This window comes from Cloeon dipterum, chromosome X (genome assembly GCF_949628265.1).
Source record: "Cloeon dipterum chromosome X, ieCloDipt1.1, whole genome shotgun sequence".
Classification (NCBI taxonomy): domain Eukaryota; kingdom Metazoa; phylum Arthropoda; class Insecta; order Ephemeroptera; family Baetidae; genus Cloeon; species Cloeon dipterum.
Window position 1 is genome coordinate 6,239,075 of NC_088790.1, and position 19,412 is coordinate 6,258,486.

The window sequence follows — 19,412 nt, forward strand, 5'->3', positions numbered from 1 at the left end:
CATCTCGCGCGGCAAGGGTCATTGCTAATGCAAATTCAAGGGAACCACTCTCGCCGGTCTGCAGTTCGCGAGCATAGCTGAGCTTTGAAAGCTGAGGGTGACCTCATTGCCATTTGTACAGCCCTAGTGACCTCTTGTGTTTTGTGCACGGCGGTTTACAGTACCATGCAGGTGTGCTGCCTACGTGGCCAAATAATATAACATTTATCGCACGGCCTTGCAGTTCGAGTGTGTTTGATTTCTATTGTAAATTGGACTTATTTGTGGAATAACCGGTTCTCCCTCCAAAGGACAATACTCGTTAGATCCAGACGAAAGGAATTCTTTGTGGCGACAAAACGTTCCGATTCCTAATCTCATTCCGGCGGGCCGTCCGTCTTTTCTCTGTGAGCGGAGAGAGCAGTGATGCGTGGGTCGTTCTATTGAATCAAATTAATGTTGTTTTGATGAGATAATTCACGTGGACTGCAAGAGCTTAAGAGGCGCCAGCTCAGCTGACCCGTTTTGTCTCTCCGACGAGCTACAGGTTTTTATTCGCAGATGACAATAAACTCGCTTGCACCCAGTTTCTGCAGCAGCCAACTCGCTTGCTGATTCTCACAACTGGGTGCTCGCGTGACGTCACCCGAGAAGGGAAAGTTTGGGGAGCTGCCGCGAATACCATAGCCTAACAGCTGGTTCCGAGTGGTGGGTGCTGATGATGTCGTGCGCAGTCCGAACCCACCCAACTCTTTACAGCTGCTGCTGCAGCGGCCGCGGCGAAATCAAGCGCCCCTAATCGATTTTTCACGCACACACGTATTACATATATTTTGTCCGTTGCAAGCCCCAAGGGGAGAGTGAAAAAATCCAATCAGTGCTTAATTAAAGGCAGCCATAAATTCTCATCGGACGAAAATTTAAAAACGGCGCAGCTGAGGTTAATTGGCTTTAAAGAGCTCTCTCGTAGAGTATTTTGTAACCTTTGCCGTTGAATGTTAACGAGTAGTGGATTTCACCTTCGCCAAGCGAGTACGCAACATTAGAATGGCACGGCCGACATCATTTTTACGCGTCTGTGGAGCGAAAGTTGCGAACGTGAATATGGGGCAAGCCGGAGCCTTGACATAACTCCAATGCTGGCCGTAATATCCGTGTTTGGGATTTGTGATTAAATGGCGGGCCGCCGCGAGTGGGGGCCGTCGCGCGCGCCTATCACATGTTTTCCAAGTCTCGTCGCTCTTAACCTATACAACAACTCTAGTAAACAAACACACAATATTCGCTAAGCGTTCGCACTGGCGATTAAAAGAGCAAAAAGCAAAATTGGAAATGTTGCTTTAGTGAAGGTCGCTTTTCTGACTTCACTTAAGTTGGCCTGCCGAGGTTGGCCTTGCTGCTAAGGCGCGGTCCGCGAAAATGCCATACGCACAGACTGCCGGCCGGCGAAATATATTTTCATTGCTCCTGTGACTGACATTGAAGGAGGACGAGAAGAAATCATGCAAAGATGAAAAGCTGCAGAGAGTGAGAGGGATCTCATCAAGCGGAATAACATTCGACACTCACCCTTGGTGGATGGAGTTTGGAACGTCGATGCTGTGAGATGAGGTCCTTTTGCGGTCGGCTCCGGCCATGTCTGCCAGTCGGGCGAAATCAGTGTCCTGATCCATGAGGCGTGCGGATTTGCGTGACTCCAAGAGACGAACCTCATCCAGACGCTTGACTAACGTCAGAATCGGGGATCCGCGCTGCAACAAACACGAAAAAAATACTTGAGAAACAATTACGAGATTCCGGGAATGGATCTGCGTGATGGAAAAGCACACTAAATTGCCTGGCGGAGAGAGAAATAAATGTTTTGAAATGGACGCACGAAGGAAGCAATCCCGATAAAGGGCATTGAATCCAAAGCATTTCCTTTTGTTCTGGAACTGGCTGATAAAGCCTTTTCTAAGCAAGATTAGTCACTGCATAGCCTCATTCATCGAATTGCGCATCGGTTTATATACACTGTGTAATAATAACAAAACCCTTCGTACAATTAGCGAGTTGGCTAAAAAGGAGGTTAAGTGTGCGCCGCCGCGGTGCGGAATTGCAACAAAGCTTGGTAGCTGTCATTTGCACGTGCACTTCCTCGAACGAGACGGAGAAGCTGCCGGGTCGGACGGATTATACGATTGCCTAAGCAAATATTTACTACTACTTTCCATCCACGCAGAAGGGCGGATGCATCATCAAGCAGCTATTCGCGTCGCGCGGGGAAATGTGAGCAATATTTGCTTATTAACTTGGCCGTGTGCCACTCTCTCAAGTGTCAAATGGCACTATATAGCTGATGCCATTTACAGACGGGGCAGTGCGCGCGCGTCTTGTTTGCATTCACAAAACAAAGCAACGGTGCTTTGACCAGCGCTCACTCATACACACTCACGCCGTGCAATTTGCAAGGGTAATCGGCCTGCCGGTCCCTTGTTTGTGCAGTGCGAAAAACGGGCCTTCAATACCCGCCTGCCCGCCCGCACGCATTCCGCTTTCATGCACACGTTTCCCCCAAGTACGAGCACCCACGACACTAAAAGGCGTAACACTACATGATCTGGCTTAAACAGGAAGCTTAATTTTATAAGGCCCGGCTGCGTTTAATCAGATATGTAGGGAACAGGTGCGTTTTTCCCAACTGGAATGCTCGCGCTGGAATTGAAAAGCAGTAATTCCCATCAACCTGCTATCAGGCGGACACTTTGATTTCTACCGAAAATCTCCTGGCTGTAGTAGCTCCATTATATTACGCAGCAAAATATTGCTGGGATAAATATGCGATTTAACTGGTTTTTCCAGCAGGCAGTCATGTGAAAAAGGGACATCCTCGTTAAAAGACGAGAGAGAGAGAGAGAGAGAGAGAGAGAGAGAGAGAGAGAGAGAGAGAGAGAGAGAGAGAGAGAGAGAGAGAGAGAGAGAGAGAAGTGCGTATAATACACACTATATGCGTATTCTTCTACCGCCGGGAGAAACTGCGTCACAACATCAGCTAGCCTGATCCTGGTCGGAGGAGCAAGGTGTCCCTCGCTCTCGCTCGCCTCTGATTCGAGCACATTATACTATGTGTATATTTTTATACATATCTGCGCACAAATAAAAAAAACTCGCGTGAGCAGGCTGGCCGGCCGGCTGGCGAGCTAGCAGCGAGCCTAACAACAAAGATGCGTGACGTCATTCGAGCCGCCTGCCTGCTCGAGAGGGCACAATAGATTTTTCCCTGCCTGCCAACAGCCCTTTTGGCCCTTGACAATTCGGCACGGCAGCACATCACCATTCGCATGTAATCACGCGGGCGGCCACGCATTTTATATACACTCACACACACGGGGAACAGCCGCTCGCTTCGTGCCAGCAGAATTTGTTGGTGCTTGCTTTTATTAGTGCGTAGGCAGAACAGCAAGCGAGTGAGCGAGCAGGCTGATTCGCTTATAAACAGCGCAGTAAAACCGGCGGTACGCTCTTCAGCCAGCCGGCCGGCGAAACGAAACCACTTCCACAAAAACAACGTTTGCTGTGACTGAGTGGAAAAGGCCTGATGAACTTAGAGAGGGCTAACTAACTCATCAAATATTGGATTTAAGCAAGCGGAAGAAATCACGAGATAGCTATTATTGAAGGAGAGCAAACATGAACTGATTACTCTAAATCAGCTTTGTTTCAAAAGAAGCGTAAAATCTGAAGCTACATTCTTATAATTATTTGGTTTAAGGCCATACACGATTTCGACTAAGGCAAACCCTAGATAAAACTACTTTTGTTTTCGATTTTATTAGTTTGAGCAATGAGCAGGAGATAACACCAGCAAACGCCCTAAATTTCCAAACCATTTCGTTTTCACTATATTACAACTCTATTCTCATTCTCATGAAGTCACAATGAACAGTGGAAAGATAATTATTTCAAAAGCGGCCATTATAACAATAAAATCGAACAAGAGTTTAGCTTAAAATCTCTTGTATTTATTTAGGTTGAGCTTTTATATCGAAAAAAAACAAGAAGGTAAGTAATGTATTATTGTATTCGACTATAGAGCAACAATAACCAAGAATAATATTGCCACATGGCAATATTTTTGTAAGTTTCCAAAATAAACAATTAGTTTTGTCAGAACTATTCCTCTCAAAAACTTGTTTTGAATTTCTTTTCAAATTGGAGCACTCAAGATCTGCAACTCGGAATAATAAATGCTTCTGAAAACGACTGCAATTTATCTAAAAATACAAGCCACCATTTGGAGAGAAAATGCAAACCAATTAGTCGCTCTCAGCGCACCCCCTGCTACATATTACTCGCAATGGTTTTTCCGCTTGCAGAGCGAGCAGAAAGTCCCACTTGACGCGAAATGGAGCAGAAGAGTTACGCCGAGCAGAAAATGACACATTTCAAACGCGGAGAGCGAGTGAGTCGAGGGAACAGCTTCTTGATTACATTCCGCGAGTGTCGCCGCCGTTTGAAAAGAGGCAAGAAAAGTGCGGAAGAGCAGGACGGTCGCGCAAAATCGATTTTCATTCAGCGCGGCAGTAGCAGCTAGCAGTTTTCACTCAAACTCGTGAAAGAGAAAGGTGTCCCATAAAAATAAAAATCGTGAGAGAGTGTATTAGCGCACGCTGGCTGCTGCTGCAATTGCCTTTTACCTTTCATCATGCGCAGCTAAGAGCAAGAAAATCGCTCACCGGCCGGCGCGCGCCCGATCTCCCGCAGAAAAAAGTCCTTATTCCAGCGCCGTCTCCTTTTATTGTTCCAGAGCATACAAAGTGTGTGTGTGTGTGTTTGAGTGTTGTCGCTATTAAAATAACCGGGCTAGAGGAAGGATAACCTGTTCAACGAGAATTAACGCACCGGTCAGCCGTGCGTTTTATGACAGTCATGCAGCATTTCACATTTATTTATATTTATTATTCCCGGTGCCCGGCGCGCTGCATAATTTACTAATTGCTAATTTATGCGCAAACGCCCATGAGAATCGCTTTTCTCTATTCCGGTGCTCTCGACGAAATTGATTCAAATATTATGTCTGACGAGAGGCAAAAACCAATTGACTGGCATTTTCACCGCGGAAAAGCTCACGTTCGTGGAACGAAATTGGTACAAGCGAGTGACGCCACAGAATTCACGCGTGATTGGTTTGATAGAAAAGTTCTCACGTGAATGAAGGATTAGCAGTAAGAAAAGTCGCGTGATGGACGCGCCAGCTGAAAAAATAGGCTGCTGAGTGTGTATTATATACACGACGAACGCGACGCGTCGACCGGCTATTCGAAATTAAAATAGAGAGAAAAAGCGTGGAGCAATCACGTTATGGGACTTGTGCGGCTTCCCTGAGAATGCATGTGCTCCAGCTGGAAATAGAACGCGGCACGTTTCGCTTTTCCCTCGGGCCGATGATGAGCATGATCAAGCGACTAATAGAATCGCCGGCTTAATTGTGCTTGTACTGGCGGAGTGCGCAAAAAAAGCCGTGGAAAGAGAAAGAGAAGCTCTGCGCTCTGTGTTCCACTTGCGAAGTTTTTAGCACTTGACAGGTCATGAAAAGTGAATGTATGTAACGTTCACATAGCTCAGAACAAATGGATCGAGTTGGTAGTTGGGGAAAATTAAATTTCGCGAATTGGAAAGTCTGAAAATATTTTTTGCCTCGCTTGCATACAAAAGTAAAAAATTTCGTCCAAGAAATGAGAAAATGGTGGCACGTTGTTATCGCAGGTACATACCACTGAAGCAGAAAATTTCCAGGAGAAAAACGGGACATGGCAAATTGCAGCGGTGGCAAGAAACAATGAAGGAAAGAGGAAATTAATTATTCTCAGAAGCAAAAACAACAAACCCCCTGGCCGAGCGATTACACGAGCCATTTTCAACGAAAAAGGAAGTAAAAATACCGCCAGCCTAAAACAGCCCGAAAGGAAGGAACACCAAGCCAAAAGGAAGTAAAGCAGAAAATGTACACTGCCCTCTGAATAAGCAGCGGTTAGTGATCCAGAGAATATTATTTGGCACACTTACTTCCAAGCCAGAAGGGTTGACAGTGACGGTGACCTCGTCCTTGTTCTCGCCCCTGACGTGGGCGACGACGGTGGCGGACACCTCCCTTCCGTTGTGGGTGAGGAACACCTTCTGTCCTTCCTTCAGGGTGAGTCTGTTGATGGAGCCGAAGCCGGGTCCGACCAAGTCCTTCTCCATGTACTCGGATATGGTGCGCGGCTGCGGTGCGTCCAGACGCACGCTGTACCGATTTTCACCGGTGGGGTTGAAGAGTCCTCCGCCGGGACTTGATTTGACGGCGTGGATCACGCCGGGCAGGTAAAGACCGTCCTTGGCAGGCACGCACACTCGGGTGCCGACAATGGAACGCTTAGCCAATCTCTTACCGGTCGACATTTCGGCGGGCGATTGGGCGAAAATTGGGCGGTGGAGCGACGTGACGATCACTTGACAGTACTTGCACTTAAGTTAGGCTGGTCGACAGACGGCGATTGAACATGAAAAGAGTGATCGGCTGAAGCGGAAAAGCACATAATCAACGGAGCGACGGGGTTACGTCTGCACTCGGCGTTGGCATCAGCTGCTCTGCCTGACTCTGCCCGGGCCGCAGATTATTTTCTCCTACCACAGCTGACTTGGTAACAACAAAACCACGTGACCAGCGGTTCGCAACCTCATTGGTCGCAGCCGTTTTTGACCTACATATCCCATTGGTTGGCGAGACCATAACATTCAGCCATCGTGTGTTGCTATGCCGGTGTTTTGCAACACTCTTGGCCGAACGTTTCGGCCGCCGAAGGCTCGGCAGGTGCCGAAACTAATAGGCCAAGCGCCGGAATCTCATTTTACGCGTGCCACCACCTCGAATGATGCGTATTACTCCGTTTCCGACGCGAAATCGGCGTAATTCGGAGGCCGGTGACAGCTGAAACGGCGCATTTGGTCCTGCCCCTCCAGGTCTGACGTCATACTTCAAAGAAAAATGACCTTGTTTACTTTGGCTTCTCCAATGTGCGCGGAAAGTATTTCCCTTATATTATGGGGTTTTCGATTTTCGACGCCCAAATATTTTTGAAAAATCCCATAGCTCGAGGGGCTCTATTTTAGCGCTGGGGCGTGATAGAAAATAAATGAAATCTCAGTTTGGTCACCACAATTTCCCACATCCCAGTGCCGGTGCCGGTGCCAAAAATAGACCTGACAATTAAGACGTAGTAAGCGTAATTTGAGCTTTTGAGCTAAAATCTGCGTTGCTTTCTGAGTAAAAACTCATCTACGGCCGTGTTGTCATGAGAACTTTTGATTTCGCAAGTGAATCTTGCACTCTCACTGCTCATTAAAATCTTTTATCGACCGGCATCTTACATTTTACTTGTTTTACGTTTGCCGTGAAAATACATGGTCACCATTGGCATCAACTCTAAGCGAGTCCAAGACGAAATTCCGGAGGTCCTACGCCACCTAGCGAGCCGACAAGCAAACGCATGAACAGAAATTGCACGGGCGGGGGAGTTCAAATATATGAATTTTCCCGCCCCCTGAAGTTTTGCTCTATCGATTCAAATACACGAGGAAAAATGACTGCGAGCCTGAATGAATGTACATAGTGAAGTTGTGAGTGGTATCGAGAGTCATCCGCATTGTAAATAGTAATTATTAGCCGTGTTTCCGACCCTTCATTACTGTGAAAGGTTGCCGTCGTCGTTTCTGTTGATATTATTTCAATAATATCATACACCCGCTCGAAAATTACACTGAAAGTCGACTTACGCGGGACCGCTCTCTGCTGCTGCACCTTATTTGCACCCGGGTTTTTGCGGCTCGAGGGTGTTTCCAGTGAATGACCCTTTGAGTACCCTTTCAAATTGAGGTGAGTCTAAGATTCGCCTTATTATTCGCATGTTTCGCGGCGTACTCGCGCTAATAATTGGCCACAATGTTGCTGCGCAGGTGAACTGTCAAGTGTCCTCAACTTTGCAAATTTTGAACAGCAATTGTTCACCAGACAATAAATTTATGACAGTCGGTGTAGCTTGAACAGGTCGGGCCTAACGGTTGGGGCAATTTCGGCCCCGGGTCAACGCTGTCTTAGTTTTAATTCTAGTTTGTTTATTTGTTTTTGTTGAATGCCGACAATCATCATGGCTCCCAAGTTTGACATTGACGGTAAAAAAAATCGAGTGGGGGATAACACTAATAAAACTGTGCGCAATCAATGTTTCTTTTTTATGTTAAACAACTTAAAATATAATCAAGTGTTGAAATAATTTAAAGGAGCTAGCCGCTTTTAGTCCAACACTGTGTTTTATCATGTAACATCAATTAAATATTTGAAAAATTAAAGTAAAGCGCCACAGAATATTTGTGAAAACCCTTTTTCCTTTGCTGAAATACTATCTAAAAATTCAGAAAAGGCTAAAAAGTCCAGGTTGCCGTTTAAATTTTGGAGAAAATCAACTCAAAAGTTTGCATGCTAATGAAGTGGCGAGCACTCTCAAAATTGGAAATCGTGATTATTTCGCCAGAAGGTTGACTTTGCCTCACAATTCGCACTTTTCTCTTGGATAAATCGCGACGAGCGGGATCAAAATCAAGCGAAAAAATCATTGACAAACCGTTTGACGTTCGAGAAATTTGGCAAAATTTAACTGTTCCCCTGATTTCATTATTGCACATTGTATAGATAAAATGTAAACTATTGCCAAATTCCACAAAACAATAAACTCTATGAAATATGTACTTGCTAAATGCTCTTAACTATTGGCCTGTAAAGCTTTACTTTAATAAATCAACGTACATTTCTGTACACTTGGTATTTTTCTACTTCTTAAATATTTTAACCATCTAGTTTTTGTTTGCAATTTTAATGCTCTTAGGTTAATGTCGTACTTTATTTTAATGAAAAATTCTCTAATGATTTAGTCACAATGCGCATATTTGGTGCATGATTGCGAAATTAAGCTGTATCTGCTTGATGTCATTTGATCTGCATTTTTGGTAGAGATTTACTTACATGATACACACAAGTGTTGCATACGCGTTTGAAATATTTCAAAATCCAGCATCTTTCTAATTTAATGGCGAACTATTTTACAAACTGATTTTGTTAAATAGTCAATTTAAAATTAAATTCTAAAATTTAAGCATTCTAGAGCAGAAATTAATTTTGGTCTCAACTTTTCAGAATGAAGTGGCTAGGTGCTGATCCCACATCGGGTGGAATTGAAAACTCAGCTACTGGAATCTTGGGAAATGGACACCAGACCTCACCAGATATGCTTCGAAATCCTCAAGTGTGTATTTAGTAGTTATTTGGTTTATTTGACTGTTTCACTTAACTATTTGTGTTTGCGCTTGTTGGCATACAATCTTCGTCTGTTCCATGTTTACCAATAATTACACAAAGCAGCTGGAATTTTAACGAAGCATTTTTTTTGTAAAGGAGGTGAAATGCTGGAAAATATTTAAAAACGAAAAATTAGCTATTAAATTTAGAGGAGTGAATAATCATGAGAGAATCAAATTATATTTTTTTCAATTATGGATTACACACATCTTTGTCAATATTCCCCTTCCTCTATCCTGTTTGTGCATCCTAAGATAGAACTACCCTCTTGAGTTCTTGCCTTCTGTCTGTATTATAATTTGAGGTTCCTAGTCCTAGTTCTTTATTGGCAAAACGTGTCTGTGCAACTGATTGACCGTTCTTTATTGGTGTGTGGCTGTGCGCAGGGGTTTGTTATGGAGGCTCAAGGCAGGCCTCAGGTGAGGGGTTCTCAAGATGACTCTTTCGTGGGATATGTTTTCCAACGAGCTCAAACCGATCCCGATTTCCCTCATTACGCTGCCAACAAGCAGCCAGCACGTTGGGCACTTGGCGACGACACCTTTATCGATGTGAGCCTCAATTTGCTAAAAAATCTCTTTCGCATGACTGAAATCTTCATTTCTCTCTACCTTTCGTTTTTGTTTGGTTGTCTCTACTGTTAGTTTTAATTCTCATCTGATGGTTTTGCTAATTTGACTAATGGTGGTTTTTGGACTATTTTACTCTTTGTAGAATCACCATGTAATCCATGATCGGTGGAAGGTTTCTCCGGGTAAAATGCAACCGCAGATGATGCAGCAGATGCAACTGGCAAGTGCTTATGAAATGCACCAAGCTGCAGTACTAAAGGTATTGCTGAGTAGCCAATTTAGTAGAGTAGAAATGGCTCTATTCAAAGTAGTAATGTATATCGCTGCTTGTTTGTTCCTTTTTTAGCTAATTATAAGTTTCCAATTCTGTTCCCCAGAAAAAAGTGCTTGCTTGATGAATATTTAATTTCAGCCAGCCTGTTGGCTCGCATTGTAATTTCATTCTCAGGAGTGTCAAAGCAATGGGAGATCCAGCGGCTTTAGGGGAAAAATGCCTGGTATTTCAATTAAAATACATCGTTGCGGGGAGGCAAAAAGATGGCCACATTGGGCCCAAGCTCCTCTGCGGCCACTTGTCCCATGTTATCCTCTTGGCGGTGTTATTGGGACTTGGGAACCAGTGAGCTTAGAGCCCACAGGGAGTGCTGAGCAGAGGTTAAAAAAATTAAAATGAATTAAGTCTGCAACTGCTTTGCCGAAATAGTTATCCGACCAATGACTAACACAATTTTGTGTTTAATTATTAATTGCTTTTGTTAATCAACAATTCATTTGATCATTTCTGCTGTGCATTTCTAATTATTTCTCTCACTGAGCCTAATTTTAACTGTAATGGATATAAAAGTTTTTCTTTATTAAATTTATTTGAGTAACATAAGAGCAAGAAGTAGTGGACTTTCAGATCAATTATTTGGAAACACGTTCTCTTCGAGTCTGTTCAGAATTCAATTAATTATTTTTGTGCTTTAACTCCTAACAACAAATCACTATATTTTGAAATAAATTGACAAGTGTTGTCCATTTATTTTGTGTTTTTCCCCCAGCAACACCAAGAGCAAATGGTTTTCATGAACACTGCTATGGGGACACCACCTCCACACCCGTCGTTAGTCGGACAACCACACAACAGAAACGGACAGGTCAGTCAATGATGGTTTTACTATTGTAATGCATGCGCATCAGCGAGCTCTCGCCTGCCGTTTGGCAATTCATGACCAGTAACTTGGACGGCACATTGCATTATCAAGTAAATTGGGCGAGGACAAAAGAGAGGTCGTCCCACAAGGTTGCGTCGAAGCAAGCCGGCTGCGTGGGGATTTTTTTTATTTAATCATTAATTTTAAACAAATTCGAACACGTCAGAGACGGAAAATTTGCACATCGAGAGTCACTGAAAGTTAAGCGGGATGAGTAATTTGATTTGAAGCCCAATCTATCGCGTTGAGAAAAATCGAGCGGTAGCGCGGTTCGCGCCAGAGCGCAGCAGCTTTAGGAAACGATCGTGAGGGGGACTGCGGGAGCGGCAGGGGCAAAGCAGTCCGATGCACGCCGCACGACGCCAGTACGCTCTGAGAGGCCAAGCAAAGCCTGCTTTTCGTGTACGCACACGCGTTCGATGGTACAGTAACACCATCGCCGGTACTCTGTACTTATGTAAATAGTGTAAAAGCCAGTTTCGACCACCGCATTGGGCTGAATTGTAAATTCGGAACAAATCAGCGCCGCGTTCTACCCCGAAAAGGCGCCGAGAGTGAGTCACCCAGCTAGCATCGACGACCACTCGGCCATTGTTGATACATAGTGAATAGTGCGTGAGTTATCGGCTGACCAGTGCAAGCGGCGCCGGATTTTTGCAGACGCGTTCCTCGAACTGCCTAGCCATTGTGTGGATACAGCCCTCGGCTTCCCCGTATTCGGGGCCGCAAAGCATGATGAAAGATATCGTTGTCGGCGCGCCGAATGACATGGTAAATATATTCCCGACCCCTTGACTAATTTTGTGCTACCAATCAACCAACCCCTGAGGGCCAGTCGCCGGTCGCGGCCTCCATTGTACTCATGCGCCCTTTCTATCGATCAGCCGCCGAAAGGTGCAGCAACAAGTTCAGCAGACGGTATGCCGCTGGTCGGCAACCGCGCATTTTTCGCCCTCCTTGAAGACAGGATGTCGCTGTATGCGCCCGACGCCATCGAGGGTTCTTTGTTGTAGGGAGTTTGGAGGAGAAAACCAAGCCGGCAGGCAGCGTCAGGCCGCGTCAGTGGCCCTCGACAAATACCGCCTTGTACCTGACAAAGGGAGCGAGCGGTTGCTCAATGTCAACAACTCTGCGCGAATCACGTACCTCTCGAGCGTCAAAGCACCAAGCTGATTTTCATGCAAGGCTTTTCATGCCAGCCGCAGCTTTTTGATTCGGAAAGTAGTCGTTTCCTCTCACACTAGAGTGCTGTTAATTTCAGCGCGGGTCAAATGTACTTCGCTAATCTAATCGTTTCCAAGCGTGCTAGCCTTGAAAGAATGAGAGAATAAAATCTTCATTCCCAATTGATGGTGTGTTTTTCCCATTTAGCTTCTCTAACATTTTTATCAAATTACAATTTAAAAATTTCTCCAAATCAGTGGTTGAATTCTGAATTGTAGATGTTACGATCTATCTATCACTGGACGCTTTGAGGCAGCTTAATATTTGAATGCCACTATTAGAATTCTTCATGTCACGCATTGCGTACCAAATTCTTGTCGCCTTGGTATGTATTTATAATTTCCCTCCAATTCTGGCGTTGCTCAGTCGAAACCAGTTTCTTTCTTTTCACCTCCATGTCCTAGCTGCTGTCTATTATTTAAATTTACCACTTCATTAGTACCGACCAATTCACTTCGGCTGCCTGATATTGCATTTTCCACTTCGAATTCCACTTGCATGCAAGCTTGCTGCTGCTTGTTATAGAGAACGAAAAAAATTTGTATTCACGCGCGTGAGTGTGCAGGTGGAAAGAGAGATGGCTTATTGACTGACATTGAACCCACGGCGCGCGGAGTGTGTTGTTGTTATGTGATTAGTCACTTGCCCGTCTTTATTCATATTTTATATAATCTTTCACTTTTCGTGAGGCGTGTGTGCGAAGACCATTATCGTCTGAATTATACTAGCTTTTTATTCTTCGGAAAGAAGGTGAAAGTGAATATCTTCGTCGCTCATATGTGCGCCATTATTACGTATATAAATGCTGCCGAACGATCTGACGCTAGCACAGGATAAATGCTCTTGGCCAGACGTAACCTTGGGCTTGAAATTTCTTTACCACTTGCACCTTGCGGCGGCTCGGCTCTTGTACCTCCGTTTGCGCAAACCACAAAAGTGCTGCACTTTTTCCTAATCTGGTTGGCTGTCGAGAGGTTGAACATTTTGCTAAAAAGCGGAAATACTAATTAATTGTAAGGTCGGCTTGAAATTCAGTTTATCGTTCCCCCCCCCCTCAAAATAATTCTACATTAATATAACAATTTAATTTTTGTTTTAAATAATATATAACAGTGAATGTTGAACCATACTTGTTGTTGAAAAACCTTTTTGACTTGGAGGAAAAAATGAAACAGCTAAAAATAGAGAAAATATTCTGTCAGGGACACTACATTAATTGATATTTGACTTGCCATTAGAGGTTAACACTACTAGTGACTTCTCACTGCTCAATATTTTATTGCAATTATTTGTGGTTCCAATTTAAAAAAAGGGACGACAGGCATGTGAGCGAGAGTAAATCATGCGTGAGGCTGATGCTCGTCCGCCTGTAAGAACGCCTGTATGCTCGCTGGCTGCCTCGCAACGCCGTCCAATTTTCTGATGGAAAACAATTGAATGAATTAATGTCTCGGTCGACGTCGGACAGCGAAAGAAAACCGAGCCGAATGCAATTACGCGGCGGTTGCGAGCGCAATAAAATCGCTGCCTTCGCCGACAAGCCAACTGGAAAATTATTTTCATAATCGGCGGTGGCCTCGTCTGCCTATTAAAACTCCTTTTTCCACCGCTCTCGTTTTTCCTCTGCTGCCGCGAAAATTAGCACCCGACTAAAGAGCAACTCCTATTTGGCTAGCCATAAGCAAGCAACAGAATTTCAAGGTTTATTTGAGCCACGGAATCGGGCGAAAAAACAGCTAAAAGATGTCAGTGGCTCTCTTACCATTATTTTATACAGCTCGTGAGGAGCCGGCCTTGAGGAGGGACCGCGTTATTGGACTGCCAAGGTTCATGCAGGCGAGGTAGTGTAGACTTTTTTTAAGAGTTAGAGAGAAGGAGTAGGAATTATAATATACAGTGATAGTCACCATAAGTGGCGCCTGCTCTGGTTTAATCAATCTCACTGCAAGTAGCTGGCTGACTGCAATGGACCCGTCACTGAACTTTTGGCTCAAAAGTCAAAATCGACAAAATCAGTCGTCACGTGTTGGCTTTCGAGCGCGGCTGTGAATTTTGGCAAAAACTTGTCGCCTTTGAGTTGAAAATAGATTGCGCCTCCGTGCGGAATTATATAAATCTCGCGGTCTGTCGCTCTTTTTGCGCTATCTGAATTTCACAGTAAGTTCGCCCGCTGCCGCCTCTTTTTGTCTCTGATTCTACAAAGGTTGCGTTTGAGTCGGCACACTGATAGGATTTGAGATTTCATCGCGCGTTTGATGTATTTTGGATGTGCATTACGTTTTAAGCGTTTAAGCCAGTAGAGATGCAAACGAATGATTCAACGAGTCTGAATTCGCGAGTGGATTGATTGCGCTCGAATCATATCCAGCTCCAGAATTTGACGCGTGTATTACTTTTAATTTAAACGCTATATATATATATATATATATATATATATATATATATATATATATAGAAAGTTGATAAATAAATTTTACACGAGCAAAAATACGTCTACAGAATAACTAGAAAAAGATCTGACATTTTGATTGCTTTTAATGGTCCCTCGTGCATAACCTCTCATGATACAAGTATTGAATTTACTACAAGTTCTTGAATCGTTAGACTTGCTTTACATTTGAAATGCAGATTCGTTTTCCAATTAAACAATCGTGCTGCGTGAGTAAGGATAGTTTTAATTGGCATCAATGCAAAGCTAAACACAATTAAGCGCGAAACTAAACAAACTAATTCCATTTTATTGGATGTGTCTGTAACAATTTGTCGCAGGTGCGTTGTTGAATCAAAGCGAGCACCGCTCAGTCGTTTAAGGCTTGCACAATACCATATTTTTTGCATTCACAATGGTTAATTCTGCTGACCAGGCTGGATCGCAGCATAATATTTCCCGCGCAACATTGCATCTACTTAAACCTTGGAATTTCGTTCAGCCGACTGGATTACACTAAAAATCGAACCTGTCTTATTCTAATCCTCTCGAAAGCAGTCTGTTTCCGCCATCTGGGGCCTCTTTTCCCATCGCGTCGCCCCACACCCTTCCTCTTTTTATTTTATTGTCATGCACATGGTTCCGCACGATGCGTATATGCCATACACCGTTTTCGTGTTCGGCCGACTGTTTTGTGCTCTTCCATTTCTATTTATTTGCTTTACATTTTACGCTTGCTTTGGCCCTTCATTGGTACCTGCCCGTGTCTCGCGGTGCAGTATTTCTCTTGCGTTCGTTCTTTCGTTGGTTCTTTCGCTCCTCATCCCGGCACACTGCAACACGGGGCGAGATCGATGATAAGGGTTGCTATCACCCAGCCCGCCGTTGCCACCACCCACCCTCCGCCGCCCCCTTATTCTATCATATTTCGCCGTCTGCTTCTGCGGTGTTGTTATCAGTGGTGAATAACATCCCGGCCTTGTCACGTGGCAAAGCACCAACGCACTTTTTGCAAATAAGTGGTAACTCTGGACGGCGCTTGTCACTTTTTACCAGCAGAGTGCGGAATCTGCTGGAAAATGTTGGGCTCAGCAACGCTTTTATCTCATATTTTTAGGGAGCTTGGCCAGGCCAAAGATAAGCCTGATGGTGAAAAGTCATTCTTTATGCCTTACAATTCTTTTTGCTTTCCTCTCTTTGCTACGTTATTAAGTAAAATTTTAAATACCAAGCGTTGCATAATTTTGTCCCTCCTTCAAATAAACATCTTTCTCGTGAGGAAGCTGTCTCCTCGCATCTCACTTACGCTACATGTTTTACAGCGATAACGATTGCACCCTACATATCAAGTCGGTGGCAACTGACACAAACCAACAGTTTCTGTTTGGATTGCACAAAAACAGTAACACACATAGCTCACGCGTTCCGGTTGCATAAAAGCAATGACTTGACAAAAAACATTAGCATTTCTCCAGTGCGTTGCAAACGAAACTAGAGCAACCGCAGTCCTGTATAAAGCAAAGAAAAACCAGGGTAAGCAAACAGAAAAGAATGTTCTGTCACGGGAGCTTTGCGCTGTTTATCTCGTGGAGAAATATTGCCTCCCTGCTGGAGTGAAAGTATGATTGTCGTCTGACGTTCTGTCTATGCCATCGTCTGCCCCCACGTGCATCGCGCACCACTAGCTGCACACATCGGCGTCGAATTACAAGCTTTATTAGTTTATTGAGGATGTTCCGCTGCCATGCCCAAGACAAACTTCAATTTCCCTAATGGCCGTGGAAGGCCAATTTAACGACAGGAAAAGAAGTAGTATTTTCGGCATTGCGTGCACCGCACCACTTTTGGTTTCGACAAACTTTACTACGCGTGCACGCGTGTGCTTCGCTCGCGCACCACAAACAGAATCAAGTGGCGTGTGCGCTTTGGAATATTTTGTTTGTGAACAAGGGAAGAAAACGTAAATCTCTCCACTAAAATACAAATTTCCAAATAAAACAAATGTCTTCCCGACATGGCACGCTCCCGTCAGCATTTCGTGCAGGTGCACAATTACTGCAAAGTATGCTTGGAGATAAAAGCGGCGGCGCTCATCGGTCTTGTGACTTGGCTGCAACTGCTTCTTCTCGTTAGTTTCGCACACCTGTAAAGTGCCTATGGAGCCGCTGCAAAAGGAAGTTGAGCAAACGGTGGGGGATAGGCCAGTGAACGTGACTGCCAGAATGCACCTTCCTTCTCTGCCGCCGCCGCCGCCACAGCCGCGACCGTATCAAAAATGCAAACGCCTTTTATTCGCTGCCTTGATGTTTAATTTATAGATTTTGGCAACCTGCAGCTAGCTTTTGAAAGAATGTAAAAAAGAAACCAACCTGGTCGAGCCACAAAATAACAAGAAGCTACTAAACACGTTAATTTCAAGATCGAAGAATCTCAGATCCGGCTCGAATTTAACGTTGATCTATTCACAGATACGCACAGTATCTTAAGAAATGTTTTGACTCGGGAAACGCCATTCAAGAAACATTTCAAATATTTTTTTTTCTTCTGCCCAGTGTGAATCTCAAAGCTTTCCTGTATCAGAAAGAACCTAGCCAGCTTTAACAAATATATTTTCAAAGGGAGGATATTTTTTTCATTTGTATACCTTGCTCTACTTTATCGTTTCTTTTGTAATCGGTCAAACGACCCTTAGTTGAAAAAGAGTCTCCTGACAAGCACTACCCTGTGTGAAATGTGTTTGCTGGAAATAGCCGCCGTCGCAATTGTCAATACGACAAAAGTGGAAATGGGAGGAATTGTTTAGGGGATAACAACCTACATTTTATCTTAATTTTGTTTATTGGTGCTTTATGGTGAACAACTATTTCTTTAGATCCCCATTTTAGCTCTTGGTTGTCTTCTTTGTTTCAGTCTTTCATAATTTCCAATTAAAATTGCTTATAAATCTATAGACATTTACTTCACTCGAAAGAATTTTTTCATATGAACAAATACGGTTTATGAACACCCTGACTACACCTATAGTTTTTTCCCAATGCCACGCATTCACGTGCAATCCGATCTGAGGGGCACCCGCAAAAGTGCCAACAATCAGAAACTGACGTGACTTTGGCTGGGTGGAAACATCTGGGCCTTATTGGCTGGCTGTGCGTCGCGTAACTCTGGTAGCGTTAGGACGCAGGGAAAATGACGCTGTCGGGAAAGAAACCTGAGCTCCGCGAGTTTTCCTTCGTCTGCAGCTCGTGCAGTGCACACATATGCCGGGAGATGATGGCGTCGTCGGCGTCGGTTGCCTAGCAACCACCTCCGTCTCTTTACTACCACAACACTGGCCCACACCGCTTTATTTGTTGGCACTGATATAAACATAACGCAAACCCCTTTCTGTCTCAGGCCAGAAGCACCATAAAACGAACGTACATGCTACAGCCGGCCGGCTGCCTGCCTTTTTATTTCGCCGAGAGATGAAAAAATCGGCGGCGCGGCGCTCTTGAAATATACGAAATAGGGGTTGCAACTTGGCACGAGAGGTCCTTTGCATGAACAAGCGAAAACGGGCGCGCTTGAATAGAAAATAGATTTGTTCGCCGAGACTACGTGAGATCAAGTGGGAGCATAATGTTTTATTCTGCGGGCCCCGGCGACGACTTGTTTGTGCGCATAATTATGTATTCCCACGTCTGTACCGTCGTCGAGACGCGCCGTTCTTGAGTGTCAACTCGATCGTTAATAAACCAGTGTTGTCTTATCTTACTCGGTAAAGTTATTATTATTTTCAAACACACAGACGCAATCCATCGTCGGCGCTGAAAACTTTCGTGCTTGCCTTACGTCTGTCTGGCAATCATACTTGCAAATTTTGGCTCCAAGTAAACCCGCGAGCTGACACTGAGTCAAGGCTGCCTGAATTAATTCAACGAGGCGCTGAGCTGCGCTGATCAGAGAAGCCTAGATTTTCGTTGCGTGCCGAAACCATAAAAAATTCCTGCGCCGTCAAATGAGCTGCTTGCTGATCAACCATATGAGTTTTTCGCCAATTGCTTCTTACGCTGCCCGTCAATTGCTTAAGCATGATGATTGCGAATCGACTTTGCTCAAATTTAAGTTTGCTAGAAATTTAAAGTTTTTTCCATCTATGGATAGAAAGCCAGTTCTTTTCAACGCCCTTCATATCCTTTCGTGCAAAAGCGACTAATACAAATACGTTCTGAAAAATATATTATTCACTTGCCATGGCAGGAAATTATTATTCAGGCAACGACTTCACTGCTACCAGATGTCCTTTATACAACCCGCACAAGATATAGAAAGTGTAATTCAAGTAGTTATATCATGGAAAAACACCAGATGACTAGTTGCAAATGATTCTTCTAACGCGTGCGAATTTATAACATATATACAAACAATTCACAAGGGCAAAGTTGTCTTAACTAAGTCGTTATGAACATTTAAGCAACCATCGCTACGTAATTTCTAATTTGCAAGTTCACCAGAATGAAGCAGCGAGATTATTGCGAACTATTGCAAAACTCGCAATTTCGCTGATCACTCACATCAGATGCTGGAGCCTTTTTGTTGTTTCGGCCATTGAGGCACGTCGATTACTAGCAGCACTTGGCCATCGTCGTTGGGAAATATTGACA

General features: G+C 44.2%; 2 protein-coding genes across 8 annotated transcripts in view; one reads left to right on the forward strand and one right to left on the reverse strand.

The window, feature by feature from the left end:
• Positions 1–6,609, reverse strand: part of Glut4EF (Glucose transporter 4 enhancer factor) — a 48,254-nt gene extending 41,645 nt beyond the window's left edge. The window contains exons 1-2 of the mRNA XM_065494206.1: positions 6,025–6,609; positions 1,549–1,730 (exon numbers count right to left, since the gene is read on the reverse strand). Of these exons, the coding sequence (XP_065350278.1) occupies positions 1,549–1,730; positions 6,025–6,399 (557 nt within the window). The 5' untranslated portion in view covers positions 6,400–6,609. The remainder of the gene's footprint in view (positions 1–1,548; positions 1,731–6,024) is intronic.
• Positions 6,610–7,555: 946 nt separating this feature from the next.
• Positions 7,556–19,412, forward strand: part of pum (pumilio) — a 75,894-nt gene continuing 64,037 nt past the window's right edge. For 2 of the 7 annotated variants that reach the window (XM_065494198.1, XM_065494199.1), the window contains exons 1-5: positions 7,556–7,873; positions 9,188–9,296; positions 9,736–9,900; positions 10,064–10,180; positions 10,965–11,060. In XM_065494198.1, the coding sequence (XP_065350270.1) occupies positions 9,189–9,296; positions 9,736–9,900; positions 10,064–10,180; positions 10,965–11,060 (486 nt within the window). In that variant the 5' untranslated portion in view covers positions 7,556–7,873; position 9,188. Of the gene's footprint in view, positions 7,874–9,187; positions 9,297–9,735; positions 9,901–10,063; positions 10,181–10,964; positions 11,061–11,469; positions 11,889–19,412 lie in introns of those variants that run through there. The other 5 variants (XM_065494202.1, XM_065494200.1, XM_065494201.1 and 2 more) reach the window with 5 other exon arrangements.